At 35.0% G+C, this 20,034-nt stretch overlaps 1 protein-coding gene across 1 annotated transcript in view; it reads right to left on the reverse strand.

Annotated features, from left to right (window-relative positions):
• Positions 1-4,260: 4,260 nt before the first annotated feature.
• LOC145668547 (cytochrome P450 6j1-like) overlaps positions 4,261-20,034 on the reverse strand; it is a 36,473-nt gene continuing 20,699 nt past the window's right edge. Inside the window, exons 4-5 of the mRNA XM_081736534.1 lie at positions 12,079-12,330; positions 4,261-4,623 (exon numbers count right to left, since the gene is read on the reverse strand). Of these exons, the coding sequence (XP_081592660.1) occupies positions 4,460-4,623; positions 12,079-12,330 (416 nt within the window). The 3' untranslated portion in view covers positions 4,261-4,459. The remainder of the gene's footprint in view (positions 4,624-12,078; positions 12,331-20,034) is intronic.

The following is a 20,034-nucleotide window of genomic DNA, read 5'->3' on the forward strand; positions in this document are numbered from 1 at the left end:
TTGGTTGTATCTATTTTAGGAGGTTTGCTATCAAGTTTAATTGAATAAAAAATATGCAAAACACACAAAAACTTATTTTATCTCGCCGGAAAAATTACATCATTACCAAACGATATCTAATCTTTGATCTAATCTAACCTAACTCTAATCTAATCTAACGATATCTGATGAAATGAAAGAAATTTAAAATAATAAAAGTCTGAATGCAGAAGAAAAATGGGTACAATATAGAGAGGTATTACAAAAATATTTAAAAATAATTCAAAAACCGGAAGCAGTTACAACAGCTGCAGCAACAACAACTAGTGTTAATAAAGAGGAGGAGGGGAAAGAAAAGAAAGAGTATGATGAAATAATATCTCTCCCCGAAATTTGTAAACGTAAAGCAAGACCTTTATTACGTACATTGAAACAAAATCCTAGTATTCAGTGGGATGATCGTGGTAATGTAAATATTTATAATAAATTAACTCCAGGTGCCAATAAAATAGATTTAGTATCCGATTCTGTTAGATATCAAGAAAAATATTTCAGTTGCCGGTTGGAAACCCTTTGCTTAGGGAAAGCCAATATCCCCCTTAGAGCACATCAGTAGTCCTCAACGAATAGAATGTATTAGAAAACTCACACAAGTAGAAGGAGAAGAGGAAGAGTAGGAGGAGAACGAAGAGCAGGGTTCTCCACCCCGTAAACGTACAGCTATCAACAAATGGCGTACTTATAAACAATAAATGATTTTACATAGTACTAATATAGTATTATAAACTACTGATATATTTGAGTATATAGAAAGAAAAAAATAATGATCCTTATTTGCAATGTTATACTCAAAGCAGGTAGTGAATATAATGTATATAGAGGTACACCATGCCAAGATTATGGCATTGGTAGTTTTCTAGGAGGTTTATTCCGTAGTGTATTTCCATTATTAAAACAAGGTGCAAACACTGTTCGTACGTACAAGAATTAATGTAGTAAGTACAGGAGTTAATGCACCAATAGAGTTCGTAGTTCCGAGTCATGGGAACGACTATACGGACTTACCCCATACAATGTTATATATTAAAGGTAAAATTACTAAGCCAGATGGTTCTAATTTAACATCAGCTGATAAGAAATTTGGTCCTGTAAATGATTTTCTCAATGCAGTGTTCAGTGAGGTACAAATATATTTGAATAATCAACTTATTTCCTTTTCCTCACATACATATCCGTATCGACCGTATAATGAAAAACTACTAAATTATAATGCTAATGCTAAATCAACGTATCTTCAAACATCAATATCGTTTGAAGATACTGCAGGTCATATGGACATTGTGGCCGATAGTGATTTAGGATTTAAACAACGTTTCCTTTTCACTACTTTAAGTCTGTCATTTGAATTATTGAGTTATATTCATGCTGATATTTTCAATCAGAAGAAATTTCTCTGAATGATATACAACTGCGTATTAAACTAATTTCACCTAAACCTGCATTTTGTCTAATGGGTGAAGCAGATGGTAATATAAAACCCTAAATTTAGAATAAAATATTCTATAACAAAAGTGCAGGTGAAGGCAGAAACCTTACCACAAGGAATTATGGATAATACATTTCCAGATCTGTTTTCTGGCGTATTGCCTAAACGTATTATTATTGGGTATGTTACTAATACTGCTTTCAATGGTACTTCTCAGACAAATCCTTTTAAGCATTTTAGTATGTCATTCTTTACATTGTATATTGATGGAACGCCTGCACCATCCAAACCACTACAGCCAGATTTTAATAATAATCTATATATACAAGCATATTCTACGTTATTTAAGGTTATTTACAGGTTTATTACGAGTATTCTAATCAAGGTAATGATTTTCACTGGCCGAATATCCTAATGGTTTTACTTTACTGGTGTTTGATTTAACTCCCGATTTTCGTGCTAGTGCTGCATTTCATACTAGTCCACAACGTCAAGGAAGTGTAAAATTAGAGGTTCATTCTAAAGAAGCACTGCCATCTCCTGTAACAGTAACTGATTTTCAGAGAAAAGTATATATTATTTAAAATGTAAAATATCCTTGAACTCTATAAGGCACTACAACAAAATTTGCCTAAAAATCATTTTATATGTGTAATGCTGCAGATGAACTACCTCTGTTTATTCACACATTTCCGGCAGCCATAAATATAAATACTCACTCTAGTAATAAGCCAGGTGAACATTGGGTTGCAATTTATATATCTAATATGCGTGTGGGAGAGTAGTTTGATAGCTATGGTATACCATCCTACATACAATATCATATAAGTTTTTTTAAAAATGAAACTGTCTGTATTATACATGGAATAATAGACGTTTTCAAAGTAACTTATCTGAACTTTGTGGACATTACTGTTTTCTATATTTAGCATGTCGTGCATCTGGTTATTCACCACAGGATTTCTTAAATAAATTCTCAATCACCACCACAGACGCTAACAATATTATGCTTTATTCATTTATGAGAATATGATTATCACTGGAGCGAGATTAAGTTCTCCGTAAACCTTGTGTCATGGTCACTGGGAGTGAGATTAATATCTCCGTAAGCTTTGTGTGTGTGTCTGTGTGTTGTTCTTTTAAATCTCTGCTCTACAATGCGATAGTCTGTGTTTTAACTCCGCCATTGCCGGTCCCAAGCCCTGGATGCGAAAGGAGGAGGGTTGGGGTAGCTACCCCTGTAAAAGAATAATAATCTCTGCTATGTTTAATAACTGTTGAAATATATGTTCATAGTCTTATGTAATCTCTGCTTTGTTAAATAGTGATTGAAAAATAAGCCAATAAGCTATGTATTGCGAAATTTTAGCTATATTACATAAGGGTTAAAAAATGATCGTAGCCTTTCTTATTTAGGGGTTGCAAAAATATGTGTTCGTAGTCTCTGTGTAATATCTGGTTGGATTATGTGTTCGTTCTCTTTACTCTCAGCTATGCTATATAGGGATTGGAAAATGTGTCATATTATTCAATACTATGTTAAAAACAACGCTTGTAGCCTTTCTTGTGTAATCTCTGCTATGTTATATAGGGGTTAAAATAGGGGTCGTAAAAAAGAAAGAGTACACCCGCATACTCTTTTTTTAGCATTGAAAAAGGGGTCATAAAAGACTACAAAAAGTTACTAGATCTGGTTCTAAAAATCACTAAAAATGTGACAAAAAGTGAACCAGAACGTACATTTTTTTACTACTAAAGGGTCTATCCGGTTGCAATGATATAAACAGTTGGGGTAGATCTCTGACATTTAGCTAAAATATGGAACATACTATGTAGATTCTATATTCCAAAAGCAAATTGTCCAAAAATGGATGAGTAAAAAAATATAACATTACTTTCAATGGAAAATCAATGAAAAACAAATAATTCCTCAACTTATCTCAAAAACCAAAAGAGGGAGATATCGGAAATTCAACTCAAATAGAGAAGAGACTATGTAGATTCTATATTTCAAAATCAAAGTGTCCTAAAACGGATAGAACATAGTCAAAAAAATCACGAAACAAGAACATTAAATTGAACGGAAAATAAATGAAAAAAAATCAGTGGTCCAAATATCTCAAAAACTATAATTAAAGAGATGGCTAATTGAAAGCTTATTGCAGACATAATGAAGAGCTTAAAAATGATGTATAGCACGTAAGTTAAAAATAGAGAGAACATTGTTAAAAGTCAAGTTCTTTGAGTGAAGTCAATAATAATGATAAATTATATGTATCTTCTGCGAATAAACCAGTGCGCCTCTCGCGGAGGTTACACGTTTGAAATATCTCACATCTGGATTTGGAATCTCCAGACTCGATTTAGCACGCAACTTGACTTTTGACCTGATCAGGTAACGCAGTCTGGTCCTTAAGGCAAACCAGATAGATCCTTTAAGATCCAGTGCAAGATAAGGATACCACTACCAATAACATGCTTTTTAACTAATACCTTCATGTACAGAAGTTTGGCTGTAAATGGGGTAAAGCATAATACAAAACAACACTATAAACTAATTTACGCAGTAATTGCTACATATTCAAAATCCGTCTCAGAACGACCTCATGCCTTATGATATAACTATTAATATCTCTTGCTCAAACGTTTTATACATTTTTTCTATTTCCATACTAAAACTCATTTAATATGTAGGTGGTTTGCTAATATATCTGAACTAAATTTAACGAGTTAATTATCCCATATAAATTGTTTAGCAAATGAAACTCGTACACAGTAAAAATATATAAAACTCGCTTGACGCAGATTTATTTTATTGTATTATTATTACATTTTTTAAGTTTCTTCTGGATGTAATGATGCGGATAATTTGCTTAACACTATGAAACACAAATAACATGTGAAATTATGTACAAAAGAAAACAAATAAACTTTCGAGAAAACGTAGTCACAATACCAACACCAGTGACAATACTAATAACTTTACACATTTTACTATATCTTCATGATCTGTAACCAAATTCCATCTTTGGATGTGAGTATAAAAGATTTTGGATCCATTTTCAGCGGAACTGTAGTCCTTCTGCAAGGTCTCGCTTTATACTTTCTCAATAAGGTAATAAGACCAATTTTACTCTGCAACAAGCCAAATCGCATGCCTGAAATAAAATAAATAAATTTCCATAAATTTCATATAGTGTGCAATCTCTCAAATATCACACTCCCATCCATGCTTAACTTTGGCGATGTTCTTGGCTGCTCCAAAGTCAAAATATATTCGGGACAAAATGTTCATATAATTGCGAAATAATCATAAGGAAAACACCTTACGAACCATAAAGCAGTTTTCAGATAGTACACTTTGCATCAAAAAATTGCAATAGTAAACGCCTTGCAGCTAGACCACCCAAATTACACCTTATCTCATATTCGGGTCTGTAAAAATATGACCTCTCTCTCCTCCCTTCGTCTCTTCCATATTAAAATCAGCAGCTAAAATGAGCGAAATTCTAATTTCAAAATATACATCTATTAGTATAGACAAAATGAAGGAATGAAAGACGAAATAAGATTCGTAAGTTGATGTAGGGAGAAACTTAAACACAAAATGAAACATTGAAACCAATGGATGTCTGTTAGACAGAGGTACAGAAATGAGACAGAGAGAGAAAAGGGGAAAGAAGGAGAAGAAAGCGATCACAGATTAAAATATGAAATTTAAACATACTAAAAAAACTAACATTTAAAGTTCCGTTTCCAGAAATCTAACAGTAATATAGAAGTAAAAAATGAAATGAAATTTTTTAGTTTTACGTCCCACGGAGTAATATGGAAATGTTTGGATTATATATATAAGGACTATTCAAATATATATAGAAATGCATGAAAATTTCATTAAGTCACTTTCAAAATGAGTATCAAACTTGGAGGTCAAATTTAATACTCTATTCCAGTGAAACTATAAAGTTCTGAGGCACATCTAGGATAATCTCAAAAGTTTAACACACACTCCTTGTTTGTACTTAGTTCGATTGCAAATTCGGTTATGTTCATTGATCCGAAATACATTATAATAAACTCGGTAGGAAGCGTAAGTCATTCATTTCATTTCAGACTACTAATGCAAAGGAGGAAAAAGAATGAGTGTAATTATTCTGCTAAACGACTATTAGAAAGAACCAATATAAAAGTCCCATTTCTCTTCTATTCATCCTGTAGTGTTTCTATAGATCAACACCCATCAAGGAAGTGCTCTGTGACATCATACATGCTTTTAACTGCAAGAAAGCTTCGAAGTTTAGACAGAGTATTGAGCTGTTGGGAGGAGCTATGGCAGGGCCAACAAGAAATAATCTTTGACGTTTCTTACCACATGCGGAGAGACAATGCAGCCCTATTTTGGTACTAGTGTTATCAAGCACGGCCACTCTGTTTTACACCATCATTTAAATTGCCACTATAGATGCACCAAAAAATGCCTTGGCACATGAATAGTGGCAACGTCACTGCGAGCTGTCGGAGACCATCTCTTGCTGGTTCCCCTACAGTATGCGATTGAGAAAGAAATATTATCAATCGAATGGGGAATTATGTCAAAATAATCGCAACTTTATGTGTTAGGCACACGCTTTGTACAGTAAGAAGAAAAAAACTTGTGAAAACAGCTCTGTACTTTTTCCGCTCGCTTGCACCGTTGTGAAAACAACTTTGAATTGTTTCAATTCAATGGGCACACACAAATTTAAATGTGAAGATATAAATTTGAATATGAACTCCGGGAAACTGAGATCTGTGAGTATAACGAATGAGATACTTATCTAATGCTTATTACGTGTGTTACCTACATGTTTTTGAATGATTCCGATGTCTTTATTAGTTCCGGAGATATGGGCCTTCGAAGCAATGTGTACGAAATAGAATGGTCTTCTCATCGATATCTCAATCGATTGCTTGTCATGACCCATACTATAATTCCTCAAAATATGTTTCAAAACAACACCGACAACCTTTGGGAGGTGATTCCTGATACCAAGATAAGACAAAAAGTATAGACCAACCTGGGTGCACAAATGCTTCCTTTCGGTATTATAGGCTGCCGAAAACATGAAAAAATTAACTCTAAACGCCCGTAGTTCCGAAACTGTAGGACCTAGCATAATCGGGTCAAGACTTCACTTAGGAACTTATATGTACTCTATCCAAAAATACATGTTTCAGAATCCTAATCTGAAGTAATTCATGTTTCAGAATCCTAAGGTACTAAAGTAACATTTTTATAGAGGGAGTTTGACTACGGGCATATAATTTGAACTACTCACCAACAACCTCTATAAATATTAATTGTGGATGTACCGCAGGATTCTGAAACTTGGATATTTGGATAGAGCATATATTAGTTCCTAAGTGAAATCTTGACCCGACAACAGTAAGTCCCATAGTTTTGGAGCTATGTACCTTTACAGTTTATTTTTTCATGTTTTCGGCAACCTATAACTGCGAAAGGAAAAATGTTTGCACCAGGTTGGTCTATAGTTTTTGTCTTATCTTGATGTCAGAAATCACATCCCAAATGTTGTCGGTGTTGTTTTTGAAACACCCTGAGAGAGAGAGAGAGAGAGAGAGAGAGAGAGAGAGAGAGAGAGAGAGTAGATGGATAGATATAACTCTCTTAGGAAACAAACCATACAAGGTAGGCAAAAGCAAAATTTTTAGTCGATACCACAAGTGACAAGGAAGAGACCCACACAGCATCATAATACAAGGTGGTATGACGAAATTAGATTTTACTGGAAATATCTTGGAAACAAATTATCCAAGATCTATGGTTGTCAAAAAGTATTGGAAAGGCCTTAATCCAGCAAGGGATCAGAAATTGAAGCCGCGCATTCCATAACAGCACAAATCCAATTTTTGGCTCTATATGAGTTTTATATATATATATATATATATATATATATATATATATATATATATATATATATATATATATATATCGTAATCATCTAACTGAGATGTGTCGTTTGACATTCAAAACAACAGAGGTTCCTTTATCTTCCGCAAGTTACTGATGCGTTGAGTTTCATTAGCACACAAGTTCATGGACCTGTGTTGTCCTGGAAAACAAACATCCAGGCTACCAAGGCCAGGGATATTGAAAATTACCCTAAACTTTACCTGCTGAGTAACCTTACTTTCAGAAACTTTTGGACCAGTATGGTAAAGATCAGACCCTCAGTGCTGAGGAATCAAGAAATGAAGTGTAGGATTCTGATTAAGAGAAGGTATGAGTAAATTAAATGTGTTTGTTGTATTACAATATTGTAAAAATAGACACTGCGTTTGTGCACAGTAACTTTGTTGTTTCATTTCCAGAAATTGTTACTTAAACATCAGTATATTACTTTTCCAAGTCAGAGTTATAGTATGTAAAACCAATGTAACAGACTAATGAGTTCCATAATAACACAAGTCCAATATTTCCATTATTTTATTATAGACAAAATACTTGCAATACTTGTTATTTTAATACTAAGTGATATTTGTTTTTAAACAAAGTGTAAGTATGAAAAAATCTGATTTCCCAAGTTCACATTTCCAACAAATATTCAGTTTTTTTATTGATTTTCTCAATATCTCTTCATCTGGACTTGTGTGGTTTCGAAGTCACCGCTTCAGTTGTTGATGATGATATGTATGCCTTTAAAATATACAGAACGCTCACTACTACACTCACGTTAACCCTGTTCTCATTCTTGAAATGTAAGCATGTGAGATGAAGAAATAAACGCTTATATCTTGTTGTGAGAGATCAGTGTAGATGTTTAACTCTGTAGCTGTAAAATTTATAAAAACAAAGATAGTTAAACTAAAATTTACTGTTCTTGGGTATAACTATGTAAAATTTGCTGTTATATCTGGGTATAACAAACGGTTCTGCAAACTCAAAATATTTTAACAACCGGTTTGAGCGAACCGGTGCGAACCGGCTGAATAGCACCACTGCTTGTACTAGAGTTCGCTACACTTGACGACAACTGGATCATACTTTGTATATTGGAGGAACCAACAATCATCACAGGAATGAACACTGTCAACACAACTTTCACCCGCTTTATTAAAACTGGATCTTGCTCTCTCGCTAGTTATATCCAGAGTGCAACATCCTGGGGGAACGGAGAATTCCCTTCACTAAATATTTTTGGAAGAAAATTCCTCCTACTAGAAACCTGCTGGGGGGGGCAGAATAAAGTGAAATAATGTTAGAAGTTTAAAAAAAAAAATACAAATTACGTGTTGTTTACCACGACTCGATTTTGGTGTTGTTTGCCACGGTATTGTTCTCTCTGGCTTATCTTACATCATAATCGTGAAGATTTATACAAAATTGACTCATGAGCAGCTGAGGGTTGTCAGATGACCATATTATAACAATCAAATCTATTACATTTATAAACAATACATACAATACAAACTGTACCAAGCACTTATTGGTTTACTGTGATATCAGCTGTTAAAGCCACAGTTAAATTTATTCAAAGTGAGTTCAAGGACTCGAGAGATAATTGTTTGCTTAAAAACTCTCTAAATGCATTTTCAAAATGGATATGACGTACAATTTGTTTGTGTTCGCCTGTGTAGCCAACATTAAATCTAGGCATATCATCAGGACCACCCATAAGGGGATAGCAATCCCGACAAATGGGGACCCAAACCTTCCGGAGGAGGTGCGATATTTTCTTTTTTAATTTCATAACCTTTCTAGTGATCAAATTAAACAAAATTAGATTTAAAAATATGGATTTAGCGATCTTTTAAACATCTTTGGTGAGAGGAAGGAAATTTAGTCTATTGGTAATACAAAAATTTAGTGATATTTGTATTGTTACTTGGCTATTTTCAAGCCCACACAGAGAGTTTCGTTGTGGCTAAGCGGTAGACGTACGCGCCTTTGACATGGGAAACCCGGATTCGATTCTTACGGAGCTCATGTGGTTCGGATTCCACGTTAAACTGTAGGTCCACATCTTATATAGCCTCCATGCTGAAAGGGCTGCTAAAACTGAAAATCATATTAAATCAAATCAATCCCACAGAGATTATTAAAATATACGAGTCGTTAATCCTTCCATAGCCTTTCTGTAACAAGACGAAATGTGCACGATTTGCAGTGGATTTGAGTTAAGCAGACTATGAGACCTGAACATACAGCTTAACATGAAATCCGATCCACATGAGTTTCCGCCGGTAATCGAACCCGGGTCTTCCACACCAAAGGCGCGTACGCTAACCACATAGCCATAAGGGAGTTCTGTGTACGATTTGAGACAATAAAATCTCTAGCAGAAGTAAACGACCAGATTACATTTCTCTAACTTTGAACCCTTAATTCTCTCAGATGTTTTAGGGGAAAGTTTAGACCGTATACAGTAGAGCGTCGATTATCCGAACGTCGGTCAACCGAACGACCGCTTAACCGAACTGTGTACTCGCTCGCATCTGTTACTCTCCTACCCTACCGTCCATTATCCCCCGCACTCCCAAACCAAGTTTCCCACAGTAGTCGCCGCACTGAGCCACCGCTGGCGGAACATTGCTTCTAATGGGGCCTTCATAAGGCGCTGCTGACCGGCCAAGCCGCCAGTCGCTGTGTTTCAACAATCAGCACACTTCTGTCGGTTTGGCACTGGCTGTAGAAGTAGCGGCAGTATCAAAGCTGTTCACAGCAACAGCTGCGCCAGTTTAGAGTTGAGGCGTGCCGCTCCTCGCATGGCAAATAAACATGTACAGTTCGATTATCCGAACACCCATGTCCCCCAATTACTTCGGATAATCGACGCTCTATGTACATGTAAAAAGTTGAATCCTACAATCGAAAGATAACTCAATACTGAAACCCTCCCAGAAGAAACCAAAGAAGAACATTTTTTTTCTGTAATCGTACAGAAGATCGCATCTCAGGTGGATTCTCGGTGTGCAGAGTGAGAAATATTTGCTAAACTTTTCAAGCAATTCTCAAAGTGAACACTTTGGATGACAGTGACGCATTGAAGACATTAATTACAATCTCTTCTGATGACTTCAGTTATAATTTTGTCAAAGAGAAACAAGTGTATAAGTCAGTGTGTGCGCAGCTACTTTCTCGGATTTTCTCAATGAAATTTATAAATTGAAGTTATAATTGTGTTTCCTGAACTTTACAAGGCACTCAGAATTTTCCTTATCCTGCTAGTGACTGTTATTTTAGGTTACAGTAAATTATCGTTCCGTCATATAGGGGCAAAGGTGCCTCAGTGGTAAAGCATTTCCAGCTCGCGCTAAGTGGGTTTTGTGGTGGACAAATACCGTGTGCGTGAGTTTGCTCGGGGTTCTTCTGTTTCCTCCCACTTTATCATTACACTATTTTTCATACATTTTCATCATTACTATATCCTTTAGCTTACACGGCATAATCGTGGGACGTAAAATTGAAACATTTCATTTCATTTTTCTTAAGTATATAAAACCCAGTTCTTTAGTCGCGTAGGATAGCGGAAAACAGAACATCATATAACAGGAGATGATATTAAGAACTCCGTTAAAAAAGAAAATGCAATTATATCAATTTACTAAGCTATTGTGGCGTTAATGATGTTTTGGGTTCATTTGTTTGGAGCTTAATGTTCTTTTACAGCAGTGAGGCCAATGAGAGCTCTCATCCCAAAGGCGAGAACACTTACACCCACTTACCATTTGTTCCAGAGGATCAAAAGCAGAGGTGCCTATTATAGCAACCCTTCCTTTTACTCAAGGTGTGTGTCAAATTTCACGATAATGAGATATGATAAGATCGGAATGCAAATACTCTGGCAAAATTGTGGCAAACAACACGAAAGTTTAGTAGTGGCAAACAACACTGTGGGAAACAATACTCCACCTAATTACAGTAGCTAATTCATATGCAATCAATGTGTATTTCATGTCTAATTAATGGGTGATCTAGTAACCAGCGGTATAATTCTTTTTTTACTCCTCAGTCAGTCTTTCCCCACTTTGATTATCATGATTTCACACCCTGGTTGCACCCCGGTTAAGCTTAGTACTTTTACTCTATTCTTAACCTTAAGCTGATAAAGTTTTTTAATAAATTATGTCAAGTTATGTGAATGACGAACACTGGTACGAAGCCCTGACGACAACTGGAACATTTCGATTTTGAGGTGATGTCTACTATTGCAATACAAGTAATCTAAAAATATATTGTTTTTCCTTCAACGGCTATTCGACTTTGAATTCTAACTGTATGGTCATGCATAGGAAGGATCAATGTGTCTTTTCAATTATATTACAGCTCAGGGGTAAAACTGGATCTGAAAAGGTGAGGGGACGCTTAGTGTCATGCCGTCCCCGTGCCTATCTTTCCCCATTGTAATTTTTTCAGAAAGTGGGGGGACGCCACAGATATTGTCTAGAAATGAGGGGACGACGTTTTCCTACATTCTTCCTCACTTTTACCCCTGGTAGAGCTAAAATATTCACGATGCTCACAGAAGTGACAAAAGAATAATGTTTCAACCTTAAAGTGACGACAACTGATAATTTTATCCTATAGGGTTTAGGAATAAGTAAAAACTTACCTATACATATTCGTGGACCTTCTCCGAATGGTAAATACGTGCAAGGAGGTCGTGTGCTCTTGTTTTCTTCATTGAACCTCTCTGGAATAAACTCCTGAGGATCTGGAAAGTATTTGGGATCGTAGTGAAGTCCGTAGACAGGAATAAATACTTCTACGCCTTTGTTAATGGTGATATTAGTCCCTGGGATCGTGTAATCTTCATTACATTCTCTGGTGAGGACTGGAGCAGGAGGATATTTCCTCAATGTTTCTGTAAGTAAAATTAAAGAAAAATAATAATTCGCATTGTTTTGTATATACTTGCCTTATGTATTATTTATATGAAAATACAGAAGTATTATAAATGAAAGGTACTGGTAAATGTCATCAAAGATTGTTACTACTCTACCTAATTTATTACCAAAACTATTAACTACACCTTAAATTTAATTAGAAATTGTAATTTTTAATTTATATATATTATTAAGTTGAAGCGTATGAAGTGTCCCACTTTAGGTGCATAGTTTTCAAAGATTGAAAAAAGAAAAAAAAATGAAAACTACAATATCTCGTTGATAAAAATAGTCAGTGTCTGCAATCACATTTGTTTTCTAACGCAGAAGCAACGATTGGATTCCTTGACGAAGGGAATATGGAGTTTTCGATGCGAAAAAATCTTTAACCGCATGACCTCCAATCATCAGGGAAGGTCTTTCCTCCGTAGAATTGCTCGAGATGCCGGAATAGGTGATAGGCGGAGGGTGAGATACATCATGCAGTTCAGGATTATAATGATCCGGAGTGATGGTTTTGCCAGAACATAGAAAAAGCAGGATAGATCACACACCATAACAGCAGCAGCTGTTGGTAGAAGAGTGGTTTGGGACAGCGTTCTAGAGGCTGACCATGATCCAACCACCATCCTGACTATTTATGATTGTCGTAGAAGATTCATATTTCATCATAATCTGATCAAGTATGAAATATGAAAATCTGATGCAAGGTATCTTCCAAGTTATTGCATATACCCAGAGAACTTCATAACTTCAGACGACGACTCTTGTTAGGCGGTGTTAACCCATGTGGCACCCATGAGTTTAACTTTTTCATCTTACTCATTCCATGGAGCAGCCGAACGATAGCTGGTATGGTATACAGTGATGTTATGTGTTAACTCGTCTTCAATGCCACGAACACTTTTCTGAGGAGCTGCTTTCACAGCATTCCCGAGGTCATAGAACATGATGTTCGTCGGTGCTCATGGGGCTTATTTTGCTTGATTTGAGTTTCAGTTTTGCGTACTTTGCAGTAGGGAAGCTCTATGTGACTTGGAACTATAACTTAACGTGGGATCGAAACTAATAATAATAATAATTGCATAAATAGTACCTCGGAGACCTCAATTTTGAGGTGATTTTCCTTGTGATTAGGTAGGTGGATGTGCTTTAAGTAGTTTCTCTGCACAATGGTTTTGTGAAACCGAGTTATGTTTAGTTCTGCCTGGTGCTACTTCAACTTTGTGTTTTTTGTTTTAGTTTAACGATCCAGGACTATGTGCCATGATGATGAGATACATCCTAATGATTGAATAAAGGAAGTAGAAGGAAACGGTCCACGCGCACGCTTTGTCTACTATGAAGTTTACTTTGCGAAATGTGGGATCGAGCCAGGTACTCCACGCACCAGAGGTGAAGCCCTACTACTTAGCTACTGTGGCATTATTAGTGGATTTTGAAGAAATGGTTAAATAGTAATAGTTAAATGATCTACTTGATATGGTAATTTGTACTGATACGATTTTAATAATATACAATTAGTGTTTTGTCTACAGTTGTCGAACAACTGTGTTTCAAGAACATTTTCTTTCTTATTAAGTTTATTATGAAGAATAATGGAGCATTTGGTATACATTAGTAATTGTAGAAGTTATTACGAGTTGTAGTGGTTCCAAATGGAACGCCATTTTCAGTTTTTTAAACTTTAGTAAATAAAAATTAACAAATATTCTTATTGAGTATTTCTCTTCTTTTCCTGATATAAATACATTCTTGTTGGCGCAAAAAACCTTCCTTCATTCGATCTGAACTCTCGATTCTTTCTGATTTTTCACTGACATTTCCTTCGTTAAGATATTAAAGAATACTAAAATCCATGAGATAAACGTCCACATATACAAGTGTTTCTGTGTTTATTATTATTATTATTATTGGTTGTTGTATTTGTAGATTATCTTTAAAGAAAGCTTGTTTTATATTGTACTTTTAAGGCTTTTTGTTTCTGCTTTTCGAGTACTACAAACAAGTATATTTTCTAAATGTGTAGTCCTGGCCTCCCACCATCACGTAATCCTTCGAAAACAATTTCAGTTGTTTGTACTTCGTTTGCTCCCATTTGCTCCGGGGCCAGAACAACGTTGTCCCAGCCCCTCACCCACTCAACTAAAAATAATCGCTGAGGGGAACGGATGGTGGCATTTGTTTGTACTTCGTTTGCTCCCATTTGCTCCGCAGCTTCTCCGATTGGTCCCCTACCGTTCCCGAGAAAATAGAAATTTAAAGTGTGGGGCCAGAAAAAGGGGTCCCAGACCCTTGAATTAAAAACAATCCCAGAGAGGAACAGATGGTCGCATTCGTTTGTACTTCGTTTGCTCCCATTTGCTCCGTAGTAGCTCCGTTTGCTCTCTTACCGTGCCCGAGAAAATGGAACATTAAAGTGGGGGCCAGAACAACGTTATTCCAGTCCCCCAACCAACTAATAATAATCGCTGAGGGGAACGAATGGTGGCATTCGTTTGTACTTCGTTTGCTCCCATTTGCTCCACAGTTTCTCCGTTTGCTCTCCTACCGTTCCCGAGAAAATATGAATTTAAAGTGGGGGACCAGAACATTGTCCCAGCACCCCACTTCGTGGGAATGACGATAGACTGCATCATGGGTAGTTAAGTGATTGTGTTGGGATACGAACTACTGTAATTCAGTGAGAGAATCCAGGCTTTCGAAAGTTTTAATACCAGCTTATTGTTTGTATATTCGAGATTTCTTTTCTTGAGGCAGAGTGAGATAGGAGAGTGCTTGGCGTGAACATTGAAATTTTATATTTTATTCCGAAATTGTAACTTTTAATAGTGAACTATTGCATTGATGAAATCGTTTTGTTGTTTTGGTTAGTATATGATTGGACCGTAGTTTGAGATGTGGCGCTGTTAGCGTCGTACAAGAGCTTATTGTTGATAAGCAGTGCCAGCTTACAGACTGCAATTACACATGATATTTAACCCTTATCCGGGCAAGACATTTTTGTAACGTGAACGGGCAACCGGGGCCTGTGAGGCCCAGTATATATTTTAAGTGCAGAATACACAAAATCAATGTCTATTGTCACTTACTGTTTAGACTAGTCTAGAATGTACCGGTATATATTTTTGTCAAGTAGCAAAACTTCGTGTCACGCTTTTGTAAGCCGCCAAGCAGAATAGCAAATCCGGTCCAGACATTTTTGTAACGTAAACGGGCAACCGGGGCCTGTCAGGCCCAATATATATTTTAAGTGCAGAACACTCAAAATTCAATGTCTGTTGCCGCATACTGTTCCGACTAAAGGTTACAATAGTCACGTGTTCAATATATAATTATGTGACAATTTGATCTAATATTTGACAGGAATTTCACTAAAGTTATACGGGGCCTTCTAGGCCCCGTTTGCCCGGTTACGTCAGAAAAAGATTTTCAAATTAAAAAAAAAACATTAGCTTTACCAACTCGATATGTTCATGATTTTAACTTCGACGAAAGATAGAAGAATTCAGTATTTTATGTCTTCGAAATATGTATAGTTATTGAGAAATTTTAGAAAAATGAAGCTACTGGGCCTGGGAGGCCGCGGTTGCCCAGATAAGGGTTAATATAATTTCGTGAAAGGAACAATACAAATTTTAGTTAACAGTGAGCATGTAGGTTAATTTTCGTCTTGAATATGATAGTAATGTTTCGTTTATTGATAGGTAAGCTGATATTTAAGTAAATAATTCAGGGATCGTATTGCACAAGATGTAAACAGCTGATAGAAAGAAAAAAAGTTAATGTCATAGAGTTTCGTAAGCCGAGATAGGCCTATTATTTACATAGGTGTTTGTGACGGTGAGGGTGTTATTGAAGCGAATAAGTGGGAAATGGAATGTTTAGTGAAGATAGTAGGAATGATAATTTAAATAAGATTACTTGAGACTAGTCATCATAAAGAGAAGGATTAGTTTAGATGGACGAAACGGGAGTTTTCGTGGAGTATTTTTCTTTCATATCGTATCATATTCATACAGTACACCAGTGGTACTGTGTACATACGACAACCACAATACGAATAGGTAGTTAGTGGTGTATTAATAATATTATTATAGTATGGGACTATTTGGATTATTAGCATGGATTATTGAGTTGATAGGACTATTTGTGAATTGGTTGTACTAACGAGTACTTGAGAATGTAGATATGTTGCTTCGTGATTGTGAATATTATGAATATAATAGGAACCCAACAATATATATATATATATATATATATATAAGCCTAATAATAAATACATAAGCCCAATAATGAATATAAAAGTCCAAGAATGAATATATAAGAGGCCACAAGATGGAAATGAGTGAGTGTGTGTGTGTGTGTGAATGTGATCGGAGTCTCCCAGACCGTTTGTCGAGAACTGTAATTTTGGGAAAGTTAACTTGTATAATTTGTTTCAGTGGAAATTGATTGGAGTTTGGTGTGTATATAAAGGCGAATAGTATTATGACATCGATGTGTACAGATATTTCGCGAAACTCTGTAAGCACATCCGTGTATTAGTTGAAATTTTAGTATACCATATATTTATGATTTTTCTCATAACGTGGAAATAAGTAATACAGGTTAATACATCCTATGGATTTTTTAATTCATTATTTTTTTAGTGTTTTTAAAATTTAACTGTTTTCTATATTCGGGTTAAGTACTTTGCCCTGACTTTGTTTTCGTGTGAGAAAATTTTCATCTCTTTGTGTACTTCATGACGTTTGTAGTGGTTCCTTCGGGGCAGGGCGGGGACGTGATGTGGAGCAATGCGTATGTGAGCTCACTGTGAGGAAGTTTAGCGTTATTTCCCATCATCGATGTAATCGTACTTTAAATATCTGATTTAATTTTAAGTTTTTTCTCCGGAAATATTATTCATCCATTAGTTAGTGAAGATCGCTGACATTCTGATTGCTTAAATAATAACGTTAATAGATTGCCAAACCTTGGGATGAAAAATTGATAATGGCGATGATTTAAAAATATTTATTAGTCCACCTTTTGATGGTAGAATTTTTAATCAGTTTATTGAACTGGAGTTTTGAACTTTTTTTTTTTACTTTCCTGCTATTGTCTTCTTTTCTTTTCAACCGACTTTTTTTTACATAGAAAGTTTCAAAATTCAGAGGTACACCAGCCTTGGGATATATATCCTAGTGCTGAAAAATGCCTGGCAGATACGGAATAACTATGGCGCAGGTATTAAGGGGAACTTTCTAACAATGATCCTCCTTTGTATCTCTGCTTGGGCACAGACTTCCAGCTGATTTCAGGATAATATAATCGGTCTGTATTGTGAGGACCGTACGTTTTTGGTCTATGTATAATCGTTTCGGCTTAAGTCAACAAATGGTTGTATGCTTTTTGTTATCTTCGACAACTCTAATTAGTTCGGTCTCCTTTTGTTTTTCCTCTGTTCTTTTCCTTGAATCTCTCATAAATGATGACTCCAAGATATCGATTCAAAATTTAATAAGCTAGCGTCATTAGGAATAGGGAAAGGTTAAATTTTAAGCTATATATATTTTTTTTATCGGCTTCGAGGCATTCGATGCTCCCTGCTTTGAATTTTTTCTTTCTTTCCTCTAACTAAATTTTTGTGTATTTTTATGCCAGTTCATTTAATCCCTGGTATAAGTATTTTTATTTTTTTTATTTATGGTAAACACGTCTTTAACAGATGACATTTTGAGTATATATATATATATATATATATATATATATATATATATATTATTCATTGATATTTGCATTCTACTTTATTTTTTATTATTCTTATTTAAAGCGCTTATAACTGATGTTCTGGGGATTTTATTTCCGAAATAAGTTCGTGATCTTAGAATCGTTTTCCGTATTGTTGAGAAATGATTATACACTTGGTATACCTGTGACCCGATATTCACAATGGTTTGACAGACTATATCTCTGCCAGTCTTTACAGAATAGTATCACTAACATCAGCTAGGCATAGCTAATCACAAATAAACAGGAATATTAAGCACATGAGTACGCAATTAACAGTAATTCATTGTGTAAAATATCTCGCTGGGTTAAAAAGGAACTTTTTTATTGATTAAAATTTTGGTTGGAGATTTACTGAAGATTTTTATGTATTATTTTGATTTTAATGATTGATGTTTTCACGAGAATACTATTGTCCGTATATACAAACTTCCGTTAGTATGAACTTAAATATTTACTATATCTTTGTAACTAATTCAGTATATGCTTTTGCTAGACCGAGACTGTACTTCAATATCTGTAAGTGAATGTAGTTATCCGAAATTCTTTTTCATACCGCAATACCGATGTTTAAGACTCCTGGGTATTAAATAAGAAAATCTTTTGCATATTCTTGTTTTTGCACATCAATTTCAATTTTCTGCGCCGTCTCCCTTAGTCTGTGATGAGTGTACTGACGACATTTTCTGGAACGGCAGCTATGTTCCGAATTTTTAACCATTATTCGAAATAAATTGATGGAAAACATAAAATATTAACGTTTATATTCAATGTTGCCATGCAAATTCAATATTTTTATATATGATTTCTCTGTACGGGCGAGAGTACCTCTGTGAACTATTCAATTTCAACTATGATTGCTAATAATTCTTCACTAAATGGTGAAGAATTATTAGCAATCATAATAGCCCAAAATACTTCCAAGAACCAAAGTGAAAGTTTAATTGGTATTAATTTAGTGCGTTCACCCTTAAAAAACAATGTTTCCATAATTAATTATTTGGAAATTGTTTATTATTTATGTTAAAACATTGCTGAAATCATATTATTGTTTACTCTCGTAGTGAATGGAGGTATTTCCATTTTGAAAAATATTAATGTGTTTATTTCGCAAAGTTTATTATATTTTTTTTAAAAAAAATTGAATATGTCGAATTATTAATTGTAAATAAAATTCCAACTGGAAAAATGTTTCTTTATTTCCTATAGACTATAGAAGAATGCATCCTAGTAAATGATGGTAGTTTAGTATGATTTTAATTTTATTTCTGTGTAAAATTTCAGGTAGATATAGTGGTGTGGATTTACTGTTTTGTTCATACAGAGTATTTTGATAGTGAATGATTTAAACTAACATCTTAGCAGCCCTCCCTTTTATATATGAACGTAGAATCAATACCCGGCTTAGACATACACTGAAAACAATGTCAATCGAACTTATGAAGTAATATCTGATTATTATTATCATCTTATTTAAATATGGTCCAGATATATTCAGTGCTGCATAGCACAGAAGAAGATAGAGTAATCGTTGAAACAACGACTAGTCAAAAATAGTGAAATAATTTCATTACAAAATTGGATTGTGAAAGTTTGCTTTCTAGGTTATTCTTTAATGTAGATAAGTTTGATAACTTTTCTTCCTTCTCTTTTCTTGTATTTCTTCTCTTTCTTTCTTTTCTTAGTCTAAATGCCATACTCAAGTCATCTTATTCTAAAAACATTTCCTCTGGAATGTTTTTTTTTTTATGTGGTGAAGTGGCCGTCTTATCTAACACACGGTTAATGGATTTACTATGGTATCTACGCTCTACGGAGACTGTTGCTATAGAGATGACATGAGAGAAGAGGGTTAGAATTTGTTATTAACAATCGTACCATTAATGCTTATCTTTACTCCAATGTAC

Source organism: Thermobia domestica, chromosome 13 (assembly GCF_964235325.1).
Source record: "Thermobia domestica chromosome 13, izTheDome1.hap1.1, whole genome shotgun sequence".
Lineage (NCBI taxonomy): Eukaryota > Metazoa > Arthropoda > Insecta > Zygentoma > Lepismatidae > Thermobia > Thermobia domestica.